Below are 19,938 nucleotides of genomic sequence, written 5' to 3' on the forward strand. Positions count from 1 at the left end.
TCTTTATCTGTCAGCAGACTCCTTCTGTGATTGGCACTTAGCATTCTATTATGGTAGAATAGAATAGAACACAATACTGTATAGTAGAACAGAGTATTCTATTAATCCATTTATCTTTGAGAAGCCCTTTCTCAGGTTACATATGATTTTCTATTTTAGAGTACATTAATAAATGCACTTGTGTCTAAATTTCAGTGGCTCAGGCAAAAATGATAGAGAAACAATGTTACCTTGTTCTGAAAGGGTCCACAGTCATGTTTGGATATTTCACTTTTTCTAGGATAAAAAAGATTCCTTTTTTTAAAAGCAAATAAATAAGGTTTTGCTTCTACAGCTTCCACTGTTCTCATAGAAACCAAAAAAAAAAAAAATATTGATCTTTAAAGCTAACTATTGTAAGGATTTGCAGATGAAAGCTTTTGCTTTTTCAGTGTGGGTTTTAATTTATCTTAGAATAAAGACCCCACTCCAGTACTCTTGCCTGGAAAATCCATGGATGGAGGAGCCTGGTGGGCTGCAGTCCATGGGGTCACTAAGAATCGGACATGACTGAGCGACTTCACTTTCACTTTTCACTTTCATGCTTTGGAGAAGGAAATGGCAACCCACTCCAGTGTTCTTGCTTGGAGAATCCCAGGGACGGGGGAGCCTGGTGGGCTGCCGTCTCTGGGGTCGCACAGAGTCGAACACGACTGAAGTGATTTAGCAGCAGCAGAATAAAGACTTAAACAAAAATAGATGAGGAATAAACAGCTACAGACTTCAAGTATATACCTCCCTCACATCAATACCATGAACTATTATCCAAGCATATTATTTTGTAACAATGTGGGAAATATTTATAGTGCATTAAAGAGAGGAAAAAATACAATGCAAGATGATGACAATGATGCAAAAGTTATATCACAAAAACATATAAACAGTTCATCAGTTGTGTAAGGATGATGGGTTCTAATTTTATTGCAATGTCTTCAGAGAATATGACCTACATGAAACCTACTATTTGATGTTTGTTGAGGCCTGCATGGGTTCTATTAGGTTCTATTTTATATAACAGAATGTTACAAATATTCTCAGTGTGCTTTTAAAGAACATGCATTTTCTATTAAATACAGTGTTCTATATAGGCTTGTTAGATAAAGCTTTTTAATTGTATTCAATTTTTTTATACCTTTCCTAATCTTAAGTCTGATTGATATGTAATATTAAGGGAGTGTTAAAATCTCTTGCTATGATAGCAGATTTGTTCTTTCTCTTTAAATTCTATTAATATTTGTTTTTTTCTATTTTGAGGCTATATTACTTGGTACATACAAGTTTAGAACTATCATATTTTCTTGATAAATTTTTCCTTTCATCACTATCTCTTTATCCTTGGTAATTGTTTGGCTTAAACTACCTTTTTGTCTGATACAAATATAGCTATACCAATTTGTTGTTAGTATTTTCTTGATATAACTTTTCCTTTTATGCTTTCACTTTTTTTTTTTGCAATTTTATATTTTAAGTGTGTCTATTACAAATAAGACATGGCTGAGTCTTCTAACTGGTGAATTTGGTCTGTTTACATTTACTTTGATTACAGATAAATTTGAACCATGTTTTCGTTTTATATTGTGTTCTTTATTTACACAAATTTTTCTGTTCTTTTCCTTCTTTCCATAATGCAAAAGTTTAAGTTAATGATTTGAGATTTTTCTTCTTTTCTATTAGTAACATAAACATTAAAAACTGCAAAGTTCTCCCAGTTCTAATTGTGTCCTGTACATTTTGAAATGTTTGTTTTCATTTTCATTAAGTTCAAACTATATCTGATAATGGATTTTTATCTAGGACGTATAAAGAACTCTTATAATTCAATAATAATAAGACAACCTAATAAAAAAAATTTTTAATGTAAAATAGCTAATAAGCACTTAAAACATTATCGACATTGTTACTCATTAGGAAAAAAAAATTTAAACAACAGGGGTACCACTTCACATCCACTAAGATAACTTTAAATGAAAAGGCAAATAATAAAGGCTGCAAGGATATGAAAATGCTTACAGCCTCTGTTTTGCCAAAAGTTTTACTTTCATTTTAGATTCAAAGGATTTGTTAACAAAAGAAACCACTCAGTACACACAAATGAACAATTTGAATTTTTGTAGATTATTTGACTTAACTTCAATATACAGTCATTAAAATAAAAGCAATAGAAACAATAGAGAGAATTAATAGCACATACATCACCAAATCGCACAGACCAACATCCAGAATTAAACAGCACTGGGAAGTCCCTTGTAAACAGCAACGTGGAGTCCCAGTTAGGAAATAACCTTGGGCAGTGTATCCACTCCACTGGTGAAATTTCAAATTGCATTTTTGGGGCTCCTGCTTATAATCCCAGGTTGCAAACTGATATCATCATCAGTTTGCATACTAAAATGCAGTTCCTGTTTTACTTTAACCTTTTTACAGTGCTATTTATCTTGTGAGTCAAAGGGTTTCTTTAGACCCCACGTGGTTGGCCAGACCTCCAGGGGCTCAAGAATTCCAAGAGCCACTTGCTTTCTTATCTAAAGGGCTACCTGGCTTTCTATGCTTGCAGGCAGGCATGGAGTCTGGGTAGTGTACAGGCAGGTCAGCAGCAAGGTCAGAAGCCTGCTCTCCTGCTTCTGAAGACTGAACAAGACTTTCTCCATTTCAATTTCCCTAACAGTCTGGGCTGCCGTCTATGGGGTTGCACAGGGTCGGACACGACTGAAGCGACTTAGCAGCAGCAGCAGCAACAGTCTCATACACCAAAGCCTTTGACTGCGTAGATCACAACAAACTGTGGGAAATTTTTCAAGAGATGGGATTACCAGACCACCTTACCTGCCTCCTGAGAAATCTGCATGCAGGTCAAGAAGCAATAGTTAGAACCGAACATGGAACAACATGGTTTCAAATTGGGAAAGGAGTATGTCAAGGCTGTATATTGTCACCCTGCTTACTTAACTTATATGCAGAGTACATCATGCAAAATGCCAGGCTGGATGAAGCACAAGCTGGGATCAAGATTGCTGGGAGAAATATCAATAACCTCAGATATGCAGATGACACTACCCTTATGGCAGAAAGTAAAGAGGAACTCAAAAGCCTCTTGATGAAAGTGAAAGAGGAGAGTGAAAAAGCTGTCTTAAAACTCAACATTCAAAAAACGAAGATCATGGCATCCAGTTCTATCACTTCATGGCAAATAGATGGGGAAACAATGAAAACAGTGACACATTTTATTTTCTTGGGCTCCAAAATCACTGCAGATGGTGACTGCAGCCATGGAATTAAAAGATACCTGCTCCTTGGAAGAAAAGCTATGACCAACCTCAACAGCATATTAAAAAGCAGACATACTTTGCTGACAAATGTCTGTATAGTCAAAGCTATGGTTTTTCCAGTAGTCATGTATAGATGTGAGAGTTGGACCATAAAGAAAGCTGAGTGCCAAAGAATTGATGCTTTTGAACTGTGGTGTTGGAGAAGACTCTTGGGAGTCTCTTGGACTGCAAGGTGTTCAAACCAGTCAATCCTAAAGGAAATCAATCCTGAAAATTCATTGGAAGGACTGATACTGAAGCTGTAGCTCTAATACTTTGGCCCCCTGATGTAAAGAACTGACTCATTTGAAAAGACCCTGATGCTGGGAAAGATTGAAGGCAGGAGGAGAAGGGGACGATGGAGGATGAGATGGTTGAATGGCATCACTGACTTCATGCACATGAGTTTGAGCAAGCTCCAGGAGTTGATGGACAGGGAAGCCTGATGTGCTGCAGTCCATGGGGTCACAAATAGTCAGACACGACTGAGTGACTGAACTGAACAGTTTCAAACATTGCTGACGGAAATGAAAATCTATACAGTCGCTTTGGAAAACAGTTTGTCAATTTCTTAAAAAGTTAAATATAAATTGCCATATAATTGAGAAATTCCATTTGTTGATCTATACCTTAGATATGTGAAAGTATATGTCCACACAAAAACTTGTACAGTCATGGTAGCAGTATTCATAAAAACAAAATGTGGAAACAATTCAAATGTCTATCAACTGTTGAAAGAATAAAGAAAATTTGGTGTATTAGTATAGTAGAATACTATTCAGAAATAAAAGGGAAGGAAGTAATGTTACATGCTGTAAAATGCATGCACCTCAAAAATTTATGTGAAGCTACAAAAGGCTATATATTATATGATTCCATTTACATGAAATACCTACAAATAGTAAATCTGTAGAGACAGAAAACAGAAAAGAGGAGTGATTACAAATTAGCATGAGGAATATTTGAGGGGTTACAGATATGTTATAAAACTGGATTATGGTTGTTACCAAACAGAAGTTGGATCTGCTCACTGTCTGTGTGGCCAAGCCAATCTACTGACACTAGGCTGTGGTGAAGGAAAATGCAGCATTTATTGCAGGGTGCCAAGCAAAAACTTTGACTTGAAAGACCCAAACTCACCAGTGGCTTTCAGGGAAGGGTTTTTAAGGACATGTCAGGAAAAGGGTCACAGGCTGTGTGACCAGCTCATCCACGGTTCTTGATTGATTATTGGTGAAGTAACAGGGTGATATTTTGAAAATCTCAGTCATCAACCTCCTGGTTCCAACTGGTTTGGAATCTATGTGTTGATGGTCAGCATGCAGTTAACTTTTTCCACCTGGTGAGGGGTTCAGTGTCTGCAAAATAGCTCAAGCATGTTGTTTAGGATATTATCTATCAGCATTAAGGAGGAACTAAATGCGCTTGACTTTGTTTTATGGCTAAACAATTATTTTGTTTTGCTTGACTTTTTCTTTGTTTCTACCTTTTCTCACTTCTCTGATTAAATTTGCTGTTTAGAACTTGGAAAGGGCCTAAAAGGCCACAGCTTTTCTACAAACAAGAGGTAGTGGACTGGTAAGGAGAGGGTCTGTCTGGCAAGTTCCTACAGGGGCCTGCTTGGTTTCATGGTGACAATTACACAGCTCTAAATTTAGTAACAATCATTGAATTTTGCACTTAAAATGGATGAATTTCATAATGTGTAAATTATACCTCAATACAACACTTTAGAAAAATGGACTGCTCCAATGAGCTAGCCTAGTTCTGAGTTGTTTTGAAATTATTTTCTTCATTCTGTGCCTAGATGACCAATATTATATTCAAAACTTGTTAAGAGACAAGAAAAATGTGTCTCTTTTAAGGCATTCAAGATGAACACAGCAGTCCTCAATTTTCAATGGCATGGCCATTCCAGAGAGAGAAGGTCTAAGTTCAGTGCCATGAATCTTTCTGGCTGCTTTCCATGGAGGGAGGCTGGAGTGAGCTTTGCCCTGGGCTGACACTGTTCCTTGTCACTGATTAACCAGCTTTATAAGAAGGCTGCTTCACTGACATCCTCTTCCGCCTGGAGAGTGATATTTGGCAAAGCTTCGGAGAGCAGAAAAATGTCCACTCGCTATCATCAAGCTGCTAGTGATAGCTACCTGGAACTTCTGAAGGAGGCTACCAAGAGAGATCTGAATCTTTCTGATGAAGATGGCATGACTCCCACACTCCTAGCAGCCTACCATGGGAACTTGGAAGCCCTAGAAATAATCTGCAGCAGAGGGTAAGTTCAACCCAATGGTTTTGACTGGAAACTGTTTATGGGAGGATTTTGTAGACAGGGATAAGAGGCAGGGAATTAGTGAAAATACTTTGCTCTCATTCTCGTCTATGTAAAAATTGTCTTTCTAGAGGAAATGAGAAATTTTCCCAGCGATAAATTCTCTTTCCACACTGAGATCTGGCACCATGGGGTGGCTAGTCCCTTATGAGCCACACACACAGAAATCCTGAACTCTAAGTCACTATTATTTCCCTTGAGGGTAAGATATTTGAATTCTGTGGCTTTAAAACTCCTTTCCATGACATGTAAATGCTTGACTCTTTAAAAAAGATCAATGATCTACCTGGTTTTAAGATGTCAAGTATAATTGGAACAAATGATGTGTTGTTTTTTTTTTTCATCTGTGCCGTTAAAATTTCATAGCCTTAAAAAAAATACTCAATCTAAGTGCAAGCTCATGGTTCTTAGACGAAATTTCTGGCTTTATAAGCTATAAAAGGGACCTTCAGCCTATCTTAATTACTACTCTGGCTGTCAAATACATACATGTACATATACTCTCCCTTCAAGTTCTAAAACAGATATTAGCTAGCTCCTGTCTTCCACTTGTTGCTGAAGGGGCTAGTCACCATTGACAACTATAACTCCAAGAAGACTAAAGAAAGAAAAAAAGACAATGTGAGTAAAGGAGGCAAGTGAATTTATACATATTAATATATAACATATGTATTTATTAATACCTATATCTGCTCTGTGTCAGCCATTTTGCTATATCAACAAGAGAAATATGATTCTTCCCATCTTCATATGGCGATCAGATCTGAGAGAGGAAATGTCATGAATGTGTTATAAAAGGGTAAAGAGAGAACACTAAATAAATAAGACAGGTATCCCAATCTAGGTAGTGAGGGAAGGTTTTCTTGAGCATGTCATGGAGTTTGAACTATAAGCAGTTGGCCAGATGAAGGTGGAAGGAAAAGTGTTTCTCCTGAGGAAGAGCACTGTATTCTAGGCCCTGAAGAGGTCAAGTATGGCTGGAGATGGCTTGAGTGGGGAGAGGCCAAGTTGTAAGCGAGGAGACCAGACACAAGAGTCTTGTAGACTCTTTTGAGGAATTGAACTTTTCCCAAGGACACGGAAAGGCACTGTGGTGGGTTTGTGCAGGGGAGCCACCTGGTAGCTTTTTGTTTACAAAATTTTCCTCAGGCAGTTGTATAGCAGTTAAAAAAAATGTTCAGGGACCGTTTTGATGGTTGAGATGAGGGGCGAACTGGATTAGAAAAGTGGCAGTGGAAACAGAGAGATGTGGATAGATGGCAATTTGGATAAATTGACCGAACATTGAGTGGGCAGAAGGAAGAGGAGGATCAAGTTTGAGCTTTGACAGGATGTTGGATGTTGGCATCCTTTATTGAAGTGAGAGGCACTTTAAGGAGTTAGAAGAAGCAAAGGTAGAGAGAGTTCCTGAGTTGAAGACTATAAATGAGGAAGTGAGTGGAGTTGCTGTACTTCATTCCTTTTAACTTCCATTTTCCACGTTTTCCAGACATCACCCACTGCCTCGACCCTTTCAGCTAAACTCTTCCAGATTGTAACCCTGTATCATCTTTCCTCTTCTCCCATACTTTCTTATATCACTTCTGCAAGAAGTACAAGATGTCAGTTACAATTTCACAACCAGTGCTGAAAATCCTTTCCCATTTTAAGGTCCGATTTAAATGAGAGGGCCTAGATGTTCTCCTATGCTCTCTCTCTCTCTCTTTCTAAGCCTGAAACATTTTCTTATACAAATTGTTCTATGGTCTTTACTTATGACAAAATTAACATAAACTAAGCCCCCCAAATTAAACTATATATGTGCACACAGATTATAAAGAATAAAATATCCTGTTATGTCATATATATAGTGTGTATAAAATATATATAGAACCCACAAATATATGCACACATATATTAAAAAATATATATTATATATAAAATAATTGTGCATGCCTATTTGTACATATACATGAAATAATATACTAAGTAAACACTTTTTGTGTGGTATGCAGTTTTGTTTTGTTTTGTTTTTTATGACTCAATATATCATAAACATTTTTTCCATGTCAGTATATATTCTTTTACAGTTTAACTTTCAGGAACTTCTTAGTATTCTAGTTAATGAATATAGTATATAAATATATTTCTTAGTCAATCTCTCTTTTGGACAACTAACTTGTTTCTCATGGTTTAAATAGTGCTGTGATAATTATCCTTGTACATAAATCTTTGCTCATATTTTCTTGAGAACAAATTCTTCAAAGTGAAATTTCTGGATCAGTTGGCATGTATACCATTTAAAGACTTTTTTGGTGTCTATTGACAAATTGCTCTTCAGAAAGTGAGCACCCATTTCTGTCAACATTGTAGGTTCAAAATGATATATCAATGCACAATATATTAATGTTCTTTGGTTACTGGCAGGGTTGAAAATTTTTTTATATTTTGAAGTCATTGTATTTCCACTTTTGTGAGCTAAGTATTTATAACCTTGTCCTACTTATATATAGGAGTCTTCAACATTTCTCATTGATTTTTTTAAAGTTAGAATATCAGCCTTTTGTCACTGTATTTCCAAATATTTCACAAATCATAATTCATATTTTTGACATCAGATATTTAATATCAGTGAAAATATAAATTTAAATATATATATTTATGTACTTAAGTCTATCAATTTTACTTTGTAATTCCAACTTTGAGGTCATGCCTAAATATTGACAGATATTTTCTTTAGTACTTTAGTTTTTTTTATTTTAAATAACTCATATTTTATTTCTTTGATTTAAGATTTGAGAGTGTGATCTAACTATGTCTTCTCCAAATGGCTAGTCATTTGTCCCTAAGCATTTTGTTACATAATCCACTCTTTATGTATATATTTGGCATGGTAATTTCTCTCAATATAATGTCAAAATCCAGTCCATTGTTTGGTATTTATTAAAAACTGATTATGAGCATCAACATTCTAACCCTGGTTAGTCCTTCCTTCTCAACTCTTATCTTCTGGATCAGTATTAATACATCCCAGGTTTTTTTCCTTCTCTCCAGAAGCACTTAAGATCTGTTAAGTTGGCCTGGTATAAACTTATAAAAATGTCTTATAAGGGTTTTCGCAGGTCACCACCCATTTTGATCATTGCATGTATGTGCTATTCACTCAGTTGTGGCTGACTTTTTGCGACCCCATAGGCTGTAACCCACCAGGCCCCTGTGTCCATAGTATTCTCCAGGCAAGAATACTGGAGTGAGTTGCCATTTCCTTCTCCAGGGGATCTTCCCAACTCAGGGATCAAAAATGGGTCTCCTGCATTGCATGCAGATTTTGATCATAGCCAATCTTTAAGCACTTGTGTGGGAACAAAATGCCCATTACATTTAAGGGGGCTAAAAAATAAAACCAATCAAAAATTGAATTTAGATGTTAACCAGTTATTGAGGTCTACCGCAGTCTGATGATTTTAGTGTCTTTCTGTCACTACCTGATTGAACTATGGATCATGTGGCAAGCAATAATATCCAAACTCTGGCTTTGTTAAAAACTGTTTTTCTTCCTTTTTTACTTTTAAAGATGGAAAGCAATAATTACATGTTTTACATTGGGAAGATGGCCTCAGTTATACAGAATTTAATTTTGCTTTGACCTGGAGGGATGGTACGGGGAGGGAGGTGGGAAGGGGGTTCAGAATGGGGAACAGGTGTACGCCCGTGGCGGATTCATGTTGATGTGTGGCAGAACCTATACAATATTGCAAAGTAATTAGCTTCCAATTAAAATAAATAAATTTAAATTAAAAAAATAAAAGTAAACGAGTGAAACATGAGCTTTTAAGTGGTAAGCTCCCCTGATTTTAATGGAAAGATGTTAGAATTCATTCAACATTGTTTAAGAGTGTGACATTCTTCTGAAAAATAAAAATGAATTTAATAAAAAAATGCATGGGTTTTTTAAAGTATTTTTGTTTAATTTTCTAAAATGAAAATAATTTTTTTCCTTTCTGATTCTCAAAGGAATACAAACTTCTCGTAACATTTCATGTCATATTGGAAAATATACTTAATAAATCAAAAATCACATGAATTCTCACAGTCATTAACATTTGGGTATATATTCCTTCAGATGTTTCCCTTTAAGAACATAAACTTAAATGTACCTATGTTCAGCCCTTTTAAAAAGGCAATCACAGTATACAAACTCTTCTGGATTATTCTTCTAATTATTTAATAATACAGTATTGACCATCTGCAGTTAAAAGGAGAGATCCATGACATTATTTTCAGTGGCTATATGGTATCCTGCTTTATAGTTTCATTATAATTTATTTAATCAGTTATTTGTTCATGACATTTAATTTGAACCCAGTTTTTTTATAAGATGGAATGAGCATCCTTCATCACTCTTCTTTGCATAAGTGTCTGATATTTCCTCAGGATAAATTCCTTAAAGCAGAATTGTTGATTCAAAGGAGCACTATGTTTTACAGTCTTTTGGCACATACTGTGCCAGGAAATTTGAACCACTATGCTTCCTCCAGCATTCTTCATTTCCTCACACTCCTGCCAAAACTGAGTATTATTATTCTTTTTATTTGTTGCCTATCTGATAGGCAAACAGATGGTGGTGTATTACTTTCAATTGCATTTATTTGATTACTAATGAGTCTAAATATTCCTTCTTATGTAGAAAAACATTTTTTGAAAAAGTGATTTCTTTTTTTCTGAGAACAACACCAGAAAAAATCAAATCAACTTCAAAAGGAGAAATTGAAATGGAACAGATGCTTAGAGTAATTTAATATAAGAAAATTGCCTATTTTGCAACAATAATAAAAATCCAGGTTTACAAATTATTTCTGAAATGTACTAATCTACCAAAAAGCAAGGGCAAAATATGATTACTTAAAGTCTTTTCATTGAGTTTCTCTTTTGGGAATAAAAAAAGGATATAAAAAAATCAAATAAAAATTTTATGAATTTAGACCACAGAAACAATATGGCATCAATATTGGATTCAGATCAACAAATGAGGGGGATGAGTTTTTGAATAACTGGACAGGCATGTGTAGTGGTTCTATCAAAAAATGTGAAGGACACCAGAGATTGAAAGACAGAGTTAAGAAGAACCCCCAAATTGTCAATAGAAAAAATTTTAATTTAAGTAGTACATCAATTTGGAAAGTTGTCTGTAAATAGAATTTCTGCAAGTGGAAATAGCTTAAATGTTCCAGGGCAACTCATGAATCAGCTTACTGACAGGTTCATCTTTAAATTTGGAATTTTGTGTTTCTTAAGAGAGGAACAATCTTTAAGGGTCACCTCAGGTTTTCTTCATGTTCTTCCTATTTTTGAAGGCTCATTTAAGTTCCCTTGGGTGGGGAAAATTCCACTGTTTTATGACCTGAAGCATGTGGATTTAATCCAACCTCTTAATACTTGTAACATCCTCACCCAAACTCACTCCTCTCAATAATTTCTTTTTTAACTTATCCAATCTAATATCAGGCAAATTTAACCCATATGTTTATATTTGCAGTAATGTCTTAGATGTTTTACAACCTCTCTTTGAAGTCTTTTGAATGTGGTGTTTGGTTAAAATGAATGAAAAGTGAAATTCCATCTTTGAGGGTACTGTGCTTCCTTCCCTAAGATACACAACTCTTTTAAGATTGAAAGAGGTCTGCTTTGATCCAGACAACTAAATCAGGCAGACTGACTAGACCCCTTTTGAAAAGGGTTGTGCAACAGAACCATGTTATTTAATACTTGCTTTCCTTAGATTCAATTTCATTTTCTCTCCTTCCTCTTTGAACTTATTTCCCTTCCTCTATCTCTGGCCACACTGAGTATATTTCTGGTGTCCCAGATATGTAATGTCACCTCTATGTGCATCTGCTTATACTCACTGTTCTCTCTCCTCAGGAGGAAGTTGCCAACTGTCACCCTACGTGGATCTAGCCCACGAGCATGTTTAATTTGGACCTCACTGTAATTTTCTCTTAAATTTAAGCCAACATTTAAAAATCAAAAAGCTTCACCTGAAATTCTGGATTTCTGGTTTTGTTTGGAAAATGGAAGCTCTGGCAATGTTGTGTCTGCTTTTATTCAGGATAGCAATTAGCCACAGCTGAACAATGCATGTTCTTTTAGATGGAGCTTGAACTTAACTACTCCTTTGTTGAAAAAAAAAAAACGTGGCCCCATTAAGTTACTTACATCACATCTTGGCTTCTTTAGGTTGTGTTTGAGACATCTGCTAGGAGATATGGAAGATACCATACAAAGGACAAAAGACACAGGTTTTGCCCTCTGAGATATACTATCTAAACAGGACAGGGTATATTTGACAAATTAATATTATGAGAGTTGAAAGGCCAGAAGAGTTATTGTAGTGTTGCAAGAGTTTACCAGATGGGTATGAGAAAAAAAATATATGAAATTAAGTATTTTTAGTTTAGAGTCAAAGGAAGTGATAACAGGTAAAATTTATTGAGTATTCACTATGTACCAAGCACTTTTGTAATGCTTTATGTATGTTGACTTTATTCACATTATAGTTCTATGAGTAGATAATATTATCCTCAACTTACAGATGAGGACAATGAGTCCTAGAAAAGTTGAACTTGAGGCCTCATTGCAGATAAAAGGTAAAGCTGAGGTGAGTTAACGTAAGATCATATTGTGTTGGAGACCATTAGACATAGAGGCAGGCCTGATCCAAAGTGTACTGCAGTGAATTGGTGGGCAAATCAACTGAGTGCTTGGTCTTATTTACCCCTCTGAGAGTTGTTCTTCTTTTTGTTTTTTAAGAGCAAGATTGTGATTGGTGGCAGTGGTGGTGGGGGCAGTGAATGTGTAAGTGCTTTGTAACAAACAAGCATGAAGAAATCAAAGTTTCCCATGCAGCAATTATAATACAAATCTGATTCACTAAATTATAGGACACTGGTTGGATCACCTTAACTAGTGCAGGTCTTAACCTGCAGTGAACTTATCCTGGGGATCTTGTTAAACTTCAGATTCTGATTCAGGAAGTCTGGGATGAGGTCCAAGATTCTGCATTTCCAACAAACTTGAAGGTGATGTTACTGCTGTTGGTCTACGGACCAAACTTTAAATAGCAAGAAACAGAAGGATCACAGTGCATTAACATGCCAGTTGCAAGGGCATGGACCTTTTCTCCTGTTTCACCTGCTGCTTACCAGGAGTGTTAAAACACCTTCTCAGACTCTCTCTCCTGCCATCCCATGGGGCTAGCCTGGCCAAAGGTTGCAGAGATCCTGATTTTGGAGTCTGGACTACGTACGGCAAGGGAAGGTGCCCTTTAGTACCTGTATTATCAGAGTTCTCAACAGTGGCTTGGGGGTCAGAGCCATAGTTAACAGTAAGTTATTACTTTTCATTTATGCTTGTTCGTAACTTAAGGCCTCACAGGAGAAGGGCAAGGGGTGGTGATTTAGCCTGGGGCAGGATTCTAGTAGACATTCATTCCACAAATCTTCTTTACCTACCGTGTACCCTTAATGCTATCTAACGTTGCCCCCAATTCTACCTTAAACCATTGTAGTGTTAGTCGCTCAGTCATGTCTGACTCTGCAACCCCATGGACTATAGCCCACCAGGCTCCTCTATCCATGGAATTCTCCAGGCAAGAATACTGGAGTGGGTAGCCATTCCCTTCTCCAGGGGATCTTCCCAACCCAAGGATCAAACCAGGGTCTCCTGCATTATAGGCAGATTCTTTTACATCTGAGCCATTAGGGAAGCCCAAACCATTCGTTATTACGTGCCGGGAGCCGGCGAGAGACATTCCACTCATGACAAAGGTCATGAGGAAGGAGGCTCGGCATACGCAAAGGTGGGATCGAGCCTCAGGAGTCCCCCTGGATATTCTCGAGCGTCTACCCACCAAAAAAAACCAGAGTCTGCCTATTTTATTGCTTTGTGCTCTCACCTCTGACTTTACTGGGGGCTGTCCCCCACCACCATCTCACTCTCTCTGTCAAAGAGTTAACTTACAGCTCCAATTAATAAAGTTCCTGGGCGATTAGGAGTAAACCCCTCAGATGGCTCTCTAATTCGCCTGACAGGTTTACCCGGACTCCTACAGCTATGCATACTATTGTTTACAGTCTCCCAGCCTCGAGAGGCACGGGAAGCTTAAGATATTCAAATAGCTTAGAGCCTCTCAGAGAGTTAGAAACTGTCAGAATAAAACTAGTAAGATTTCATTGATGAGCCAATGCTTGCTGCCAAGTTTCCACATCCCCTGAATTGTATCCTTGAATGTGTATTAATTAATATAGTTGGTATGCAGAAAAAATAAGTAGTGGCCTTGGTGCTAGCAACTTTAGACCTTTAAGGTAATAAATTCTTTCCTTTGTTGTAAACCCATTTCACATCCGCCCTATAGGAATGCAATTTTATCTTCGGAAGATGGCGCCAAACCTTAAAATAATTACTCTTAGAGAAAATAAGTCTTTGTTGATAAGTCTTTGTCAAGAGTCATAAAATGTTAATAGGCCTTCTGGCCAGAAGATGATGTAAATCACCTAAACCATTTGTATACGATAAATTTACAGGAAAGAAACCCTGGTTTTTGATAAGCATCAAAGACTGCTGACTTTGCATCCCCTATTATCCTCTATGTGTAACTTAGGGTATAAAAGCCCCTGTTGAAAATAAAGCTATGGGCCTTGCTCGCCAAAGCTTGGTCTCCCCATGTCATTCTTCCCCTCAATTTTCAGCTGAGTGTCCATCTGGAGCGCGAATATCCTCTGCGACCATTTATTTGCCTGGGCTTCTAAGACCCACTGGAGAAGGTGTCTAAGGTGGGGCACCTTCCGCTATTCGAGAGGGCGCCTGCGGCCTCCGTGGTCAAAGCTAACCTGGTGTCACGGGTTATATTGATTTTCCGCATAAACCAAGCTACTCAGCTTCTTTTCTCCACTGAATTTTCTTACGAGCTATCCTCATTCTATTTTCTTTATATCTTTGATGAATAAATAAATAAATAGTCGCCGACGCCATCTCCCTTTCGAATACCCTAGATCAGCCGGGGCTGGACCCCGGCAATTATGTGAAAGTAAAGTGAGGAATCAATAGACCCTTTGTACAAATATTAGTCATATTAGACACTGCTTCCTGCCCAACATCCATTCCTCTTTTGTTTCTTGCTGTTGGAAAACCAGTTTTGTTGTTATTTATTTCCTTACCTGTGACTCAGAGGAGGTAACAGTTATGCGCTGGAACTGGAACTGAGCAAGTGGGTTTGCTGCCCACTGTGCAATGGAAAGACCAAGGCAAAGGTCTTTGCAGAGAGAAAAGGCTTTATTGAACGGTGGAAAACAAGGAGACAAGAGGCACTGCTTTAGATCCATCTCCTTGATTGGCTTTTGAATGGGGTATTTACTGTGGAAGTAAGGAAAAAGAGGGGGAGGCTGCTTAGAAACAAATGATGGAAAGTAAGTGTAAGTTTCAATGTAAGTTTCAGGAGTGAAGGCTGGACAGTCCTTCATGCCTCTCATGGGTTACATGTGCAGTTTTAGAGGTGAAAGGGCCCAGTCCGTAATATGTAATGGGTTTTCAGCCTGTGATATCCAGAGTGCACGATCAGTCATTCGAGTCCCTCAGGGCGTCTGTGTGATGCTCATGCTCAGTTGGAGGGACTTTCTGCAAGTTGTTTCCACATCTGTGGTTTCCCTGGTACTCTGTGAAACAGGTTTGGTGTTCTTGATGTTTCTACCTTATCAACCTTGATCCTTTAAGGTACAGGATGTGGTTTCAGAACCAGCTCTATCTAACAAGCTCAGAAGAGACCATTGCTAAGGTTTTAGGAAGTCTGAATCAGATAAACAATTCATTATTAAAAATAAAATTATATAAACTTAAATTTAATAAATTATATTAAAAAGGTAACACTCAAAACTTATTCCTTTCTAATTATTTTACCACATTTTACTATTATCTTTGCTCTTAAGATTGTGCACATCTATTAAATATCTATGTGGTGGGAATAATTTCTAATCAATTGCTACTATGTCTCTCTTCCAAATTCTGTGTCCAGTAATGTCATATTAGTGCTTAAAATATGTTATGGTGGTGTATTTACACCACAGAAATTGGCACATGCTATACAAATCAGTGTTTGATTCTTTTCCCTTAATGAGATGGTTGTTAACATTTACCAGCATAGCATGGGGTAATCCTATCTAGGGGAAACATCTAATTGATCTTAGATAAAGAAGGTAGCTCTGTTTCCTTTCTCCTAGGTATGTGATCTGATTCTGGCCAATGAGACACGAAAGTTACTCATTTGGGGAATTTCTTAGAAAGCTTTTTTGCTTCTAAAAATGAGATACAAGGTAGATATGGATTGTTTCTGACCATGTGATGCCTAAATGTGACATATCTGGACTTTCAAAGTTATCTTGTAACAATGTCAAGGCAAGATTAACTTGCATTTTGTTCTTTATTTTAATTTTTTTATTTCTTAGACCTCATCTTCAGAGAAAAAATTAGTATGTATTGTTTATATTTTCTCTTCTAGAGGGGATCCTAATAGATGTGACATCTGGGGAAATACTCCTTTACATTATGCAGCCTCCAATGGTCATGCCCACTGCGTCTCGTTCCTGATCAACTTTGGTGCCAACATCTTTGCTCTGGACAATGACTTACAGTCTCCACTGGATGCAGCTGCCAGCAGAGAGCAGAATGAATGTGTCGCTCTTCTGGATAAGGCTGCCACTGCCCAGAACGTCATGAACCCCAAGAAAGTCACCAGGCAGAAGGAGCAGGCTCAGAAGAATGTCAAGAAGCAGATCAAAGAGTGTGAGAGGCTCCAAGAGAAGCACCAAAATAAGATGGCCCGCACATACAGCAAGGAGGAATCTGGGACTCTTTCTTCTTCCAAGGGAACTTTCTCTAGGTCACTCCTTTCAAATGCTTCTGCTTCTAACACATTTGGGTCACTGTCTAAGGGTATTAAAGATACCCTCAAGCTTAAGTTCAAGAAGAACAAAGATACAGCTGAGCAGTTAGGGAATGAGAGCAGAAGTGGACAGAAGAATGTGATGGAAGTGTTCAGAGAGGATGAGGAAGATGAATTCTCAGGGGACTTCATAGAGAAGCTCCAGTTCTCTGAAAAGGGGGACAGCTGTATGCAACACGAATCCATTCTCAACCGTCCAGGTCTAGGAAATGTTGTTTTTGGAAGGAATAGAATATTCAGCCCTGAAGACATCTCAGACAGCAGGAGGGAGCTGGGGTTTACAATGCCCAGTGAGTTGCTTCAGAGACAAGGAGAAGCTGAGGCTGATGAAGAGGGAGAGGAAAACCACCATGAAGATGATCTGCCTTGGGATGAGGATGAAGTGGAATGGGAGGAAGATGTGGTTGATGCTACTCCCCTCGAAGTGTTCTTACAGTCCCACTACTTGGAAGAATTCCTTCCTATTTTCATGAGAGAGCAGATTGATCTGGAAGCTCTGCTGCTTTGCTCTGATGAGGACCTTCAGAGCATACAAATGCAGCTGGGTCCCAGGAAGAAAGTTCTTAATGCCATAAATAGAAGGAAGCAGGTGCTACAACAGCCAGGCCAGTTGGTTGACACCAACCTCTGATGGAATGTTGGGTCAATGGGGTGAGTCTATAGAGGTGGGGGTGATGCTGTGGCCCACTGGAGATATTCCAGGCAATACCTACTCTGTACCCAATACCAGACTACTGGATTTCTAGGGTTTTGGAGGTGTCCACCTAGGAGAGAAGCCCAAATTCTACTCTGAGAAATACTCTGTACCTAAATTCATATAAACCATTTAAGGAGGTAAGAAATGGGAATAAGGAAATGACATTTCTCTTCAATTATCTTTTTGATATTTTTGAATATAGAAAGGATTAAATGGATGACAGAGAATAGAAAAGACTTTATTTCCTAACTCTGAACTTAAAATTATAGTCTCCTATTACACTAGCCTAATTTCTGATCCTTAGCTCCATGACTTTACCTGTTGATGGAAACTAAGATTCCTCCATTGGCCTGTGGCTTGAGCCCAACTTGAATGTGTCTAATCCTAATCAGATGTTTACATGTTTACAAGTAATAGAAATGGGTCTGTAACATTCCTACTTGGGAACACAGAGAATGTCAGGTAGAGAGAGAGATGAAATAGACTGTACGGTACTTGTATGGACTAAATTTTGTCCTTCCAAAATTTCTATGCTTAATTTCTAGGGAGTCTAGGGATTCTAACTCCAGTCATCCTGTGAAGAGGTAGACACACTGGTGATGTGCTTGAATCTCCATGTGAAGATAAAGCAAGAAGGCAGTTATCTGAAAGCCACAAAAGGAAGCTTCAGAAGAAACCAAACTTTTTATTGCTTTTATCTTGGACTTCCAGCCTCCAGAGCTATAAGAAAATAAAGTTCTGTTGTTTAAGCCACCCAGTCTGTGGTATTTTGTTACAGCAGTCCTAGCAGAATAAGATCGTCCTTAAGACAAGAGAGACAGGGAGGGGAAAATAAAAATACAGAAAAGAAGATTAGATGACTTTTAGATGATTAGATGATTTTTAGATGGTTAGATGATTTTTTCCTAAGCATAAGTGCCTCCTGAAACTTAAAAAAGGAAAAAGAAATCTAGGTTCTTTGTTGGGAAAATTCAATTGTAAAAGTTGAATTTTTGTATGGGTATTATATACATATCTTATTTATTGTTGTCTATCACCATTTCTGCACATCTGAATACATGTAGGTTCTACAATATAAACAGTCAACACTAACACTGCTGCTGTTATTTGAATGGTAATCTCAAATTCAAGATGAAACCCTACTTGAATAGTAAAGCTTCACTGGATTTTTATAGGCAGACATGCATTAAATGGAATTTACCTCTAATTACGTGTATAACATAGAAATAGCTTCAGCATGCTTCCTTATTCACAGCTGTTTGTGTTACTTCAAGAGGAACCATGGAGGATACAAATGCTTGAATCTGATGAACAACTGGCACGTTCTTCTTCAATCAATGCACTGAAAGTTGTCCGTCACTGAATAAATAGGTTACACTACGGGATTACTATGTTTACAAATATCACATTGCATTGTTCTGGAATAAACTGCAATTGTACAGGAAATAATGTACACGAAAGCAATTTTAGAAGGCATTCAAAAAAAGTAGTAGTGTCTGAGTCCTTCTGTATTAGTATTTCATTATTGTAGAGGCCAGGATCCTCTCTCCAAGAAGACACCAGAATCTACCTGATGATACAATGCTAGGATATAAGAGAAATATAAGCCACTAGGAGAGTTCTACTGTTAGCACAAAGGATGCTTTACAGCAGAGCTTTGTATATCACTGTCAGAGGTTAAAAATAATATAGAAAGCTTGATGATGTATTATAGCAAATGAGAAGTGGCATGGGGGTGGTACAAAGAATTTTGAGCTGGAAACCAGCTTTGGTACTTGGAAGACAGAATAGGAAATAGAAAAGGGAAAATGAGAAAAGATAGGCCAGCAAAAATGTTACTGGAATTCAGCATTATAGGATTTAGTCTTGCTTCATGGGATTTGATTGTTTCTAATTGGAATTTTTCCATGTTGCCCTACTGGAGAGGTCACAATTTGCTCAGAAATATGGGAAGGGGATGTTTGCCCAGCAGGACTAGAAGCTCTCACCAGGACAATTCCATTGGAGCTTACGTGAATTCTGTGATAAGGGATATGAATTTGAAGAACATGCAGATTTTAAAACCTCACATAAAACTTCAAATTGCTGAATTAAAAAAAGGAAGGTGCAAACATAATCTTTTTATGTAATAACAGTGAATAACATAAAATAGTGAGGCTAGTATGCGTTGTTAGGTATTTTTTCCCCCAAATGGTTGCCTTATATTTTTATTAAAGTATTCCAGCTTATAGACTCCACAGGTTCATCTACCTTTCTATGAATAACTCCTGTTCCACTTAAAGGATAAATTCTATATCAGTGATTATTGCAAATTTGGTTTAAAGTGGATGAACCAAACAGAATTAACTTTGGCTCTTATATATGAGGGCTTCCCTGGTGGCTCAGACAGTAAAGAATCTGCCTGCAATGCAGGAGACCTGAGCTCAATCCCTGGGCTGGGAAGATTCCCTGGAGAAGGGAATGGCAACCTACTCCAGTATTCTTGCCTAGGAAACCCCATGGAGAGAGGAGCCTGGTGAGCCACTGTCCATGGGGTTGCAAAGAGTTGGACATGACTTAGTGACTAAACAAAACCAACAACTTAACATATGAAGGT

The 19,938-nt window shown here is 37.5% G+C and overlaps 2 protein-coding genes across 6 annotated transcripts in view; one reads left to right on the forward strand and one right to left on the reverse strand.

The window, feature by feature from the left end:
* Positions 1–18,095, forward strand: part of ANKS4B (ankyrin repeat and sterile alpha motif domain containing 4B) — a 36,919-nt gene extending 18,824 nt beyond the window's left edge. For 3 of the 4 annotated variants that reach the window (XM_055562801.1, XM_055562802.1, XM_055562800.1), the window contains 3 exons: positions 5,375–5,616; positions 16,202–17,296; positions 17,888–18,095. In XM_055562801.1, coding sequence (XP_055418776.1) covers positions 5,453–5,616; positions 16,202–17,276 — 1,239 coding nt within the window. In that variant the 5' untranslated portion in view covers positions 5,375–5,452 and the 3' untranslated portion in view covers positions 17,277–17,296; positions 17,888–18,095. The remainder of the gene's footprint in view (positions 1–5,374; positions 5,617–16,201; positions 17,297–17,887) is intronic. The other variant, XM_055562803.1, reaches the window with a different exon arrangement.
* The window catches only part of ZP2 (zona pellucida glycoprotein 2), a 159,051-nt gene that overhangs the window by 30,607 nt on the left and 108,506 nt on the right, over positions 1–19,938 (reverse strand). The window lies entirely within an intron of this gene.

This window comes from Bubalus kerabau, chromosome 23 (assembly GCF_029407905.1).
Source record: "Bubalus kerabau isolate K-KA32 ecotype Philippines breed swamp buffalo chromosome 23, PCC_UOA_SB_1v2, whole genome shotgun sequence".
Lineage (NCBI taxonomy): Eukaryota > Metazoa > Chordata > Mammalia > Artiodactyla > Bovidae > Bubalus > Bubalus kerabau.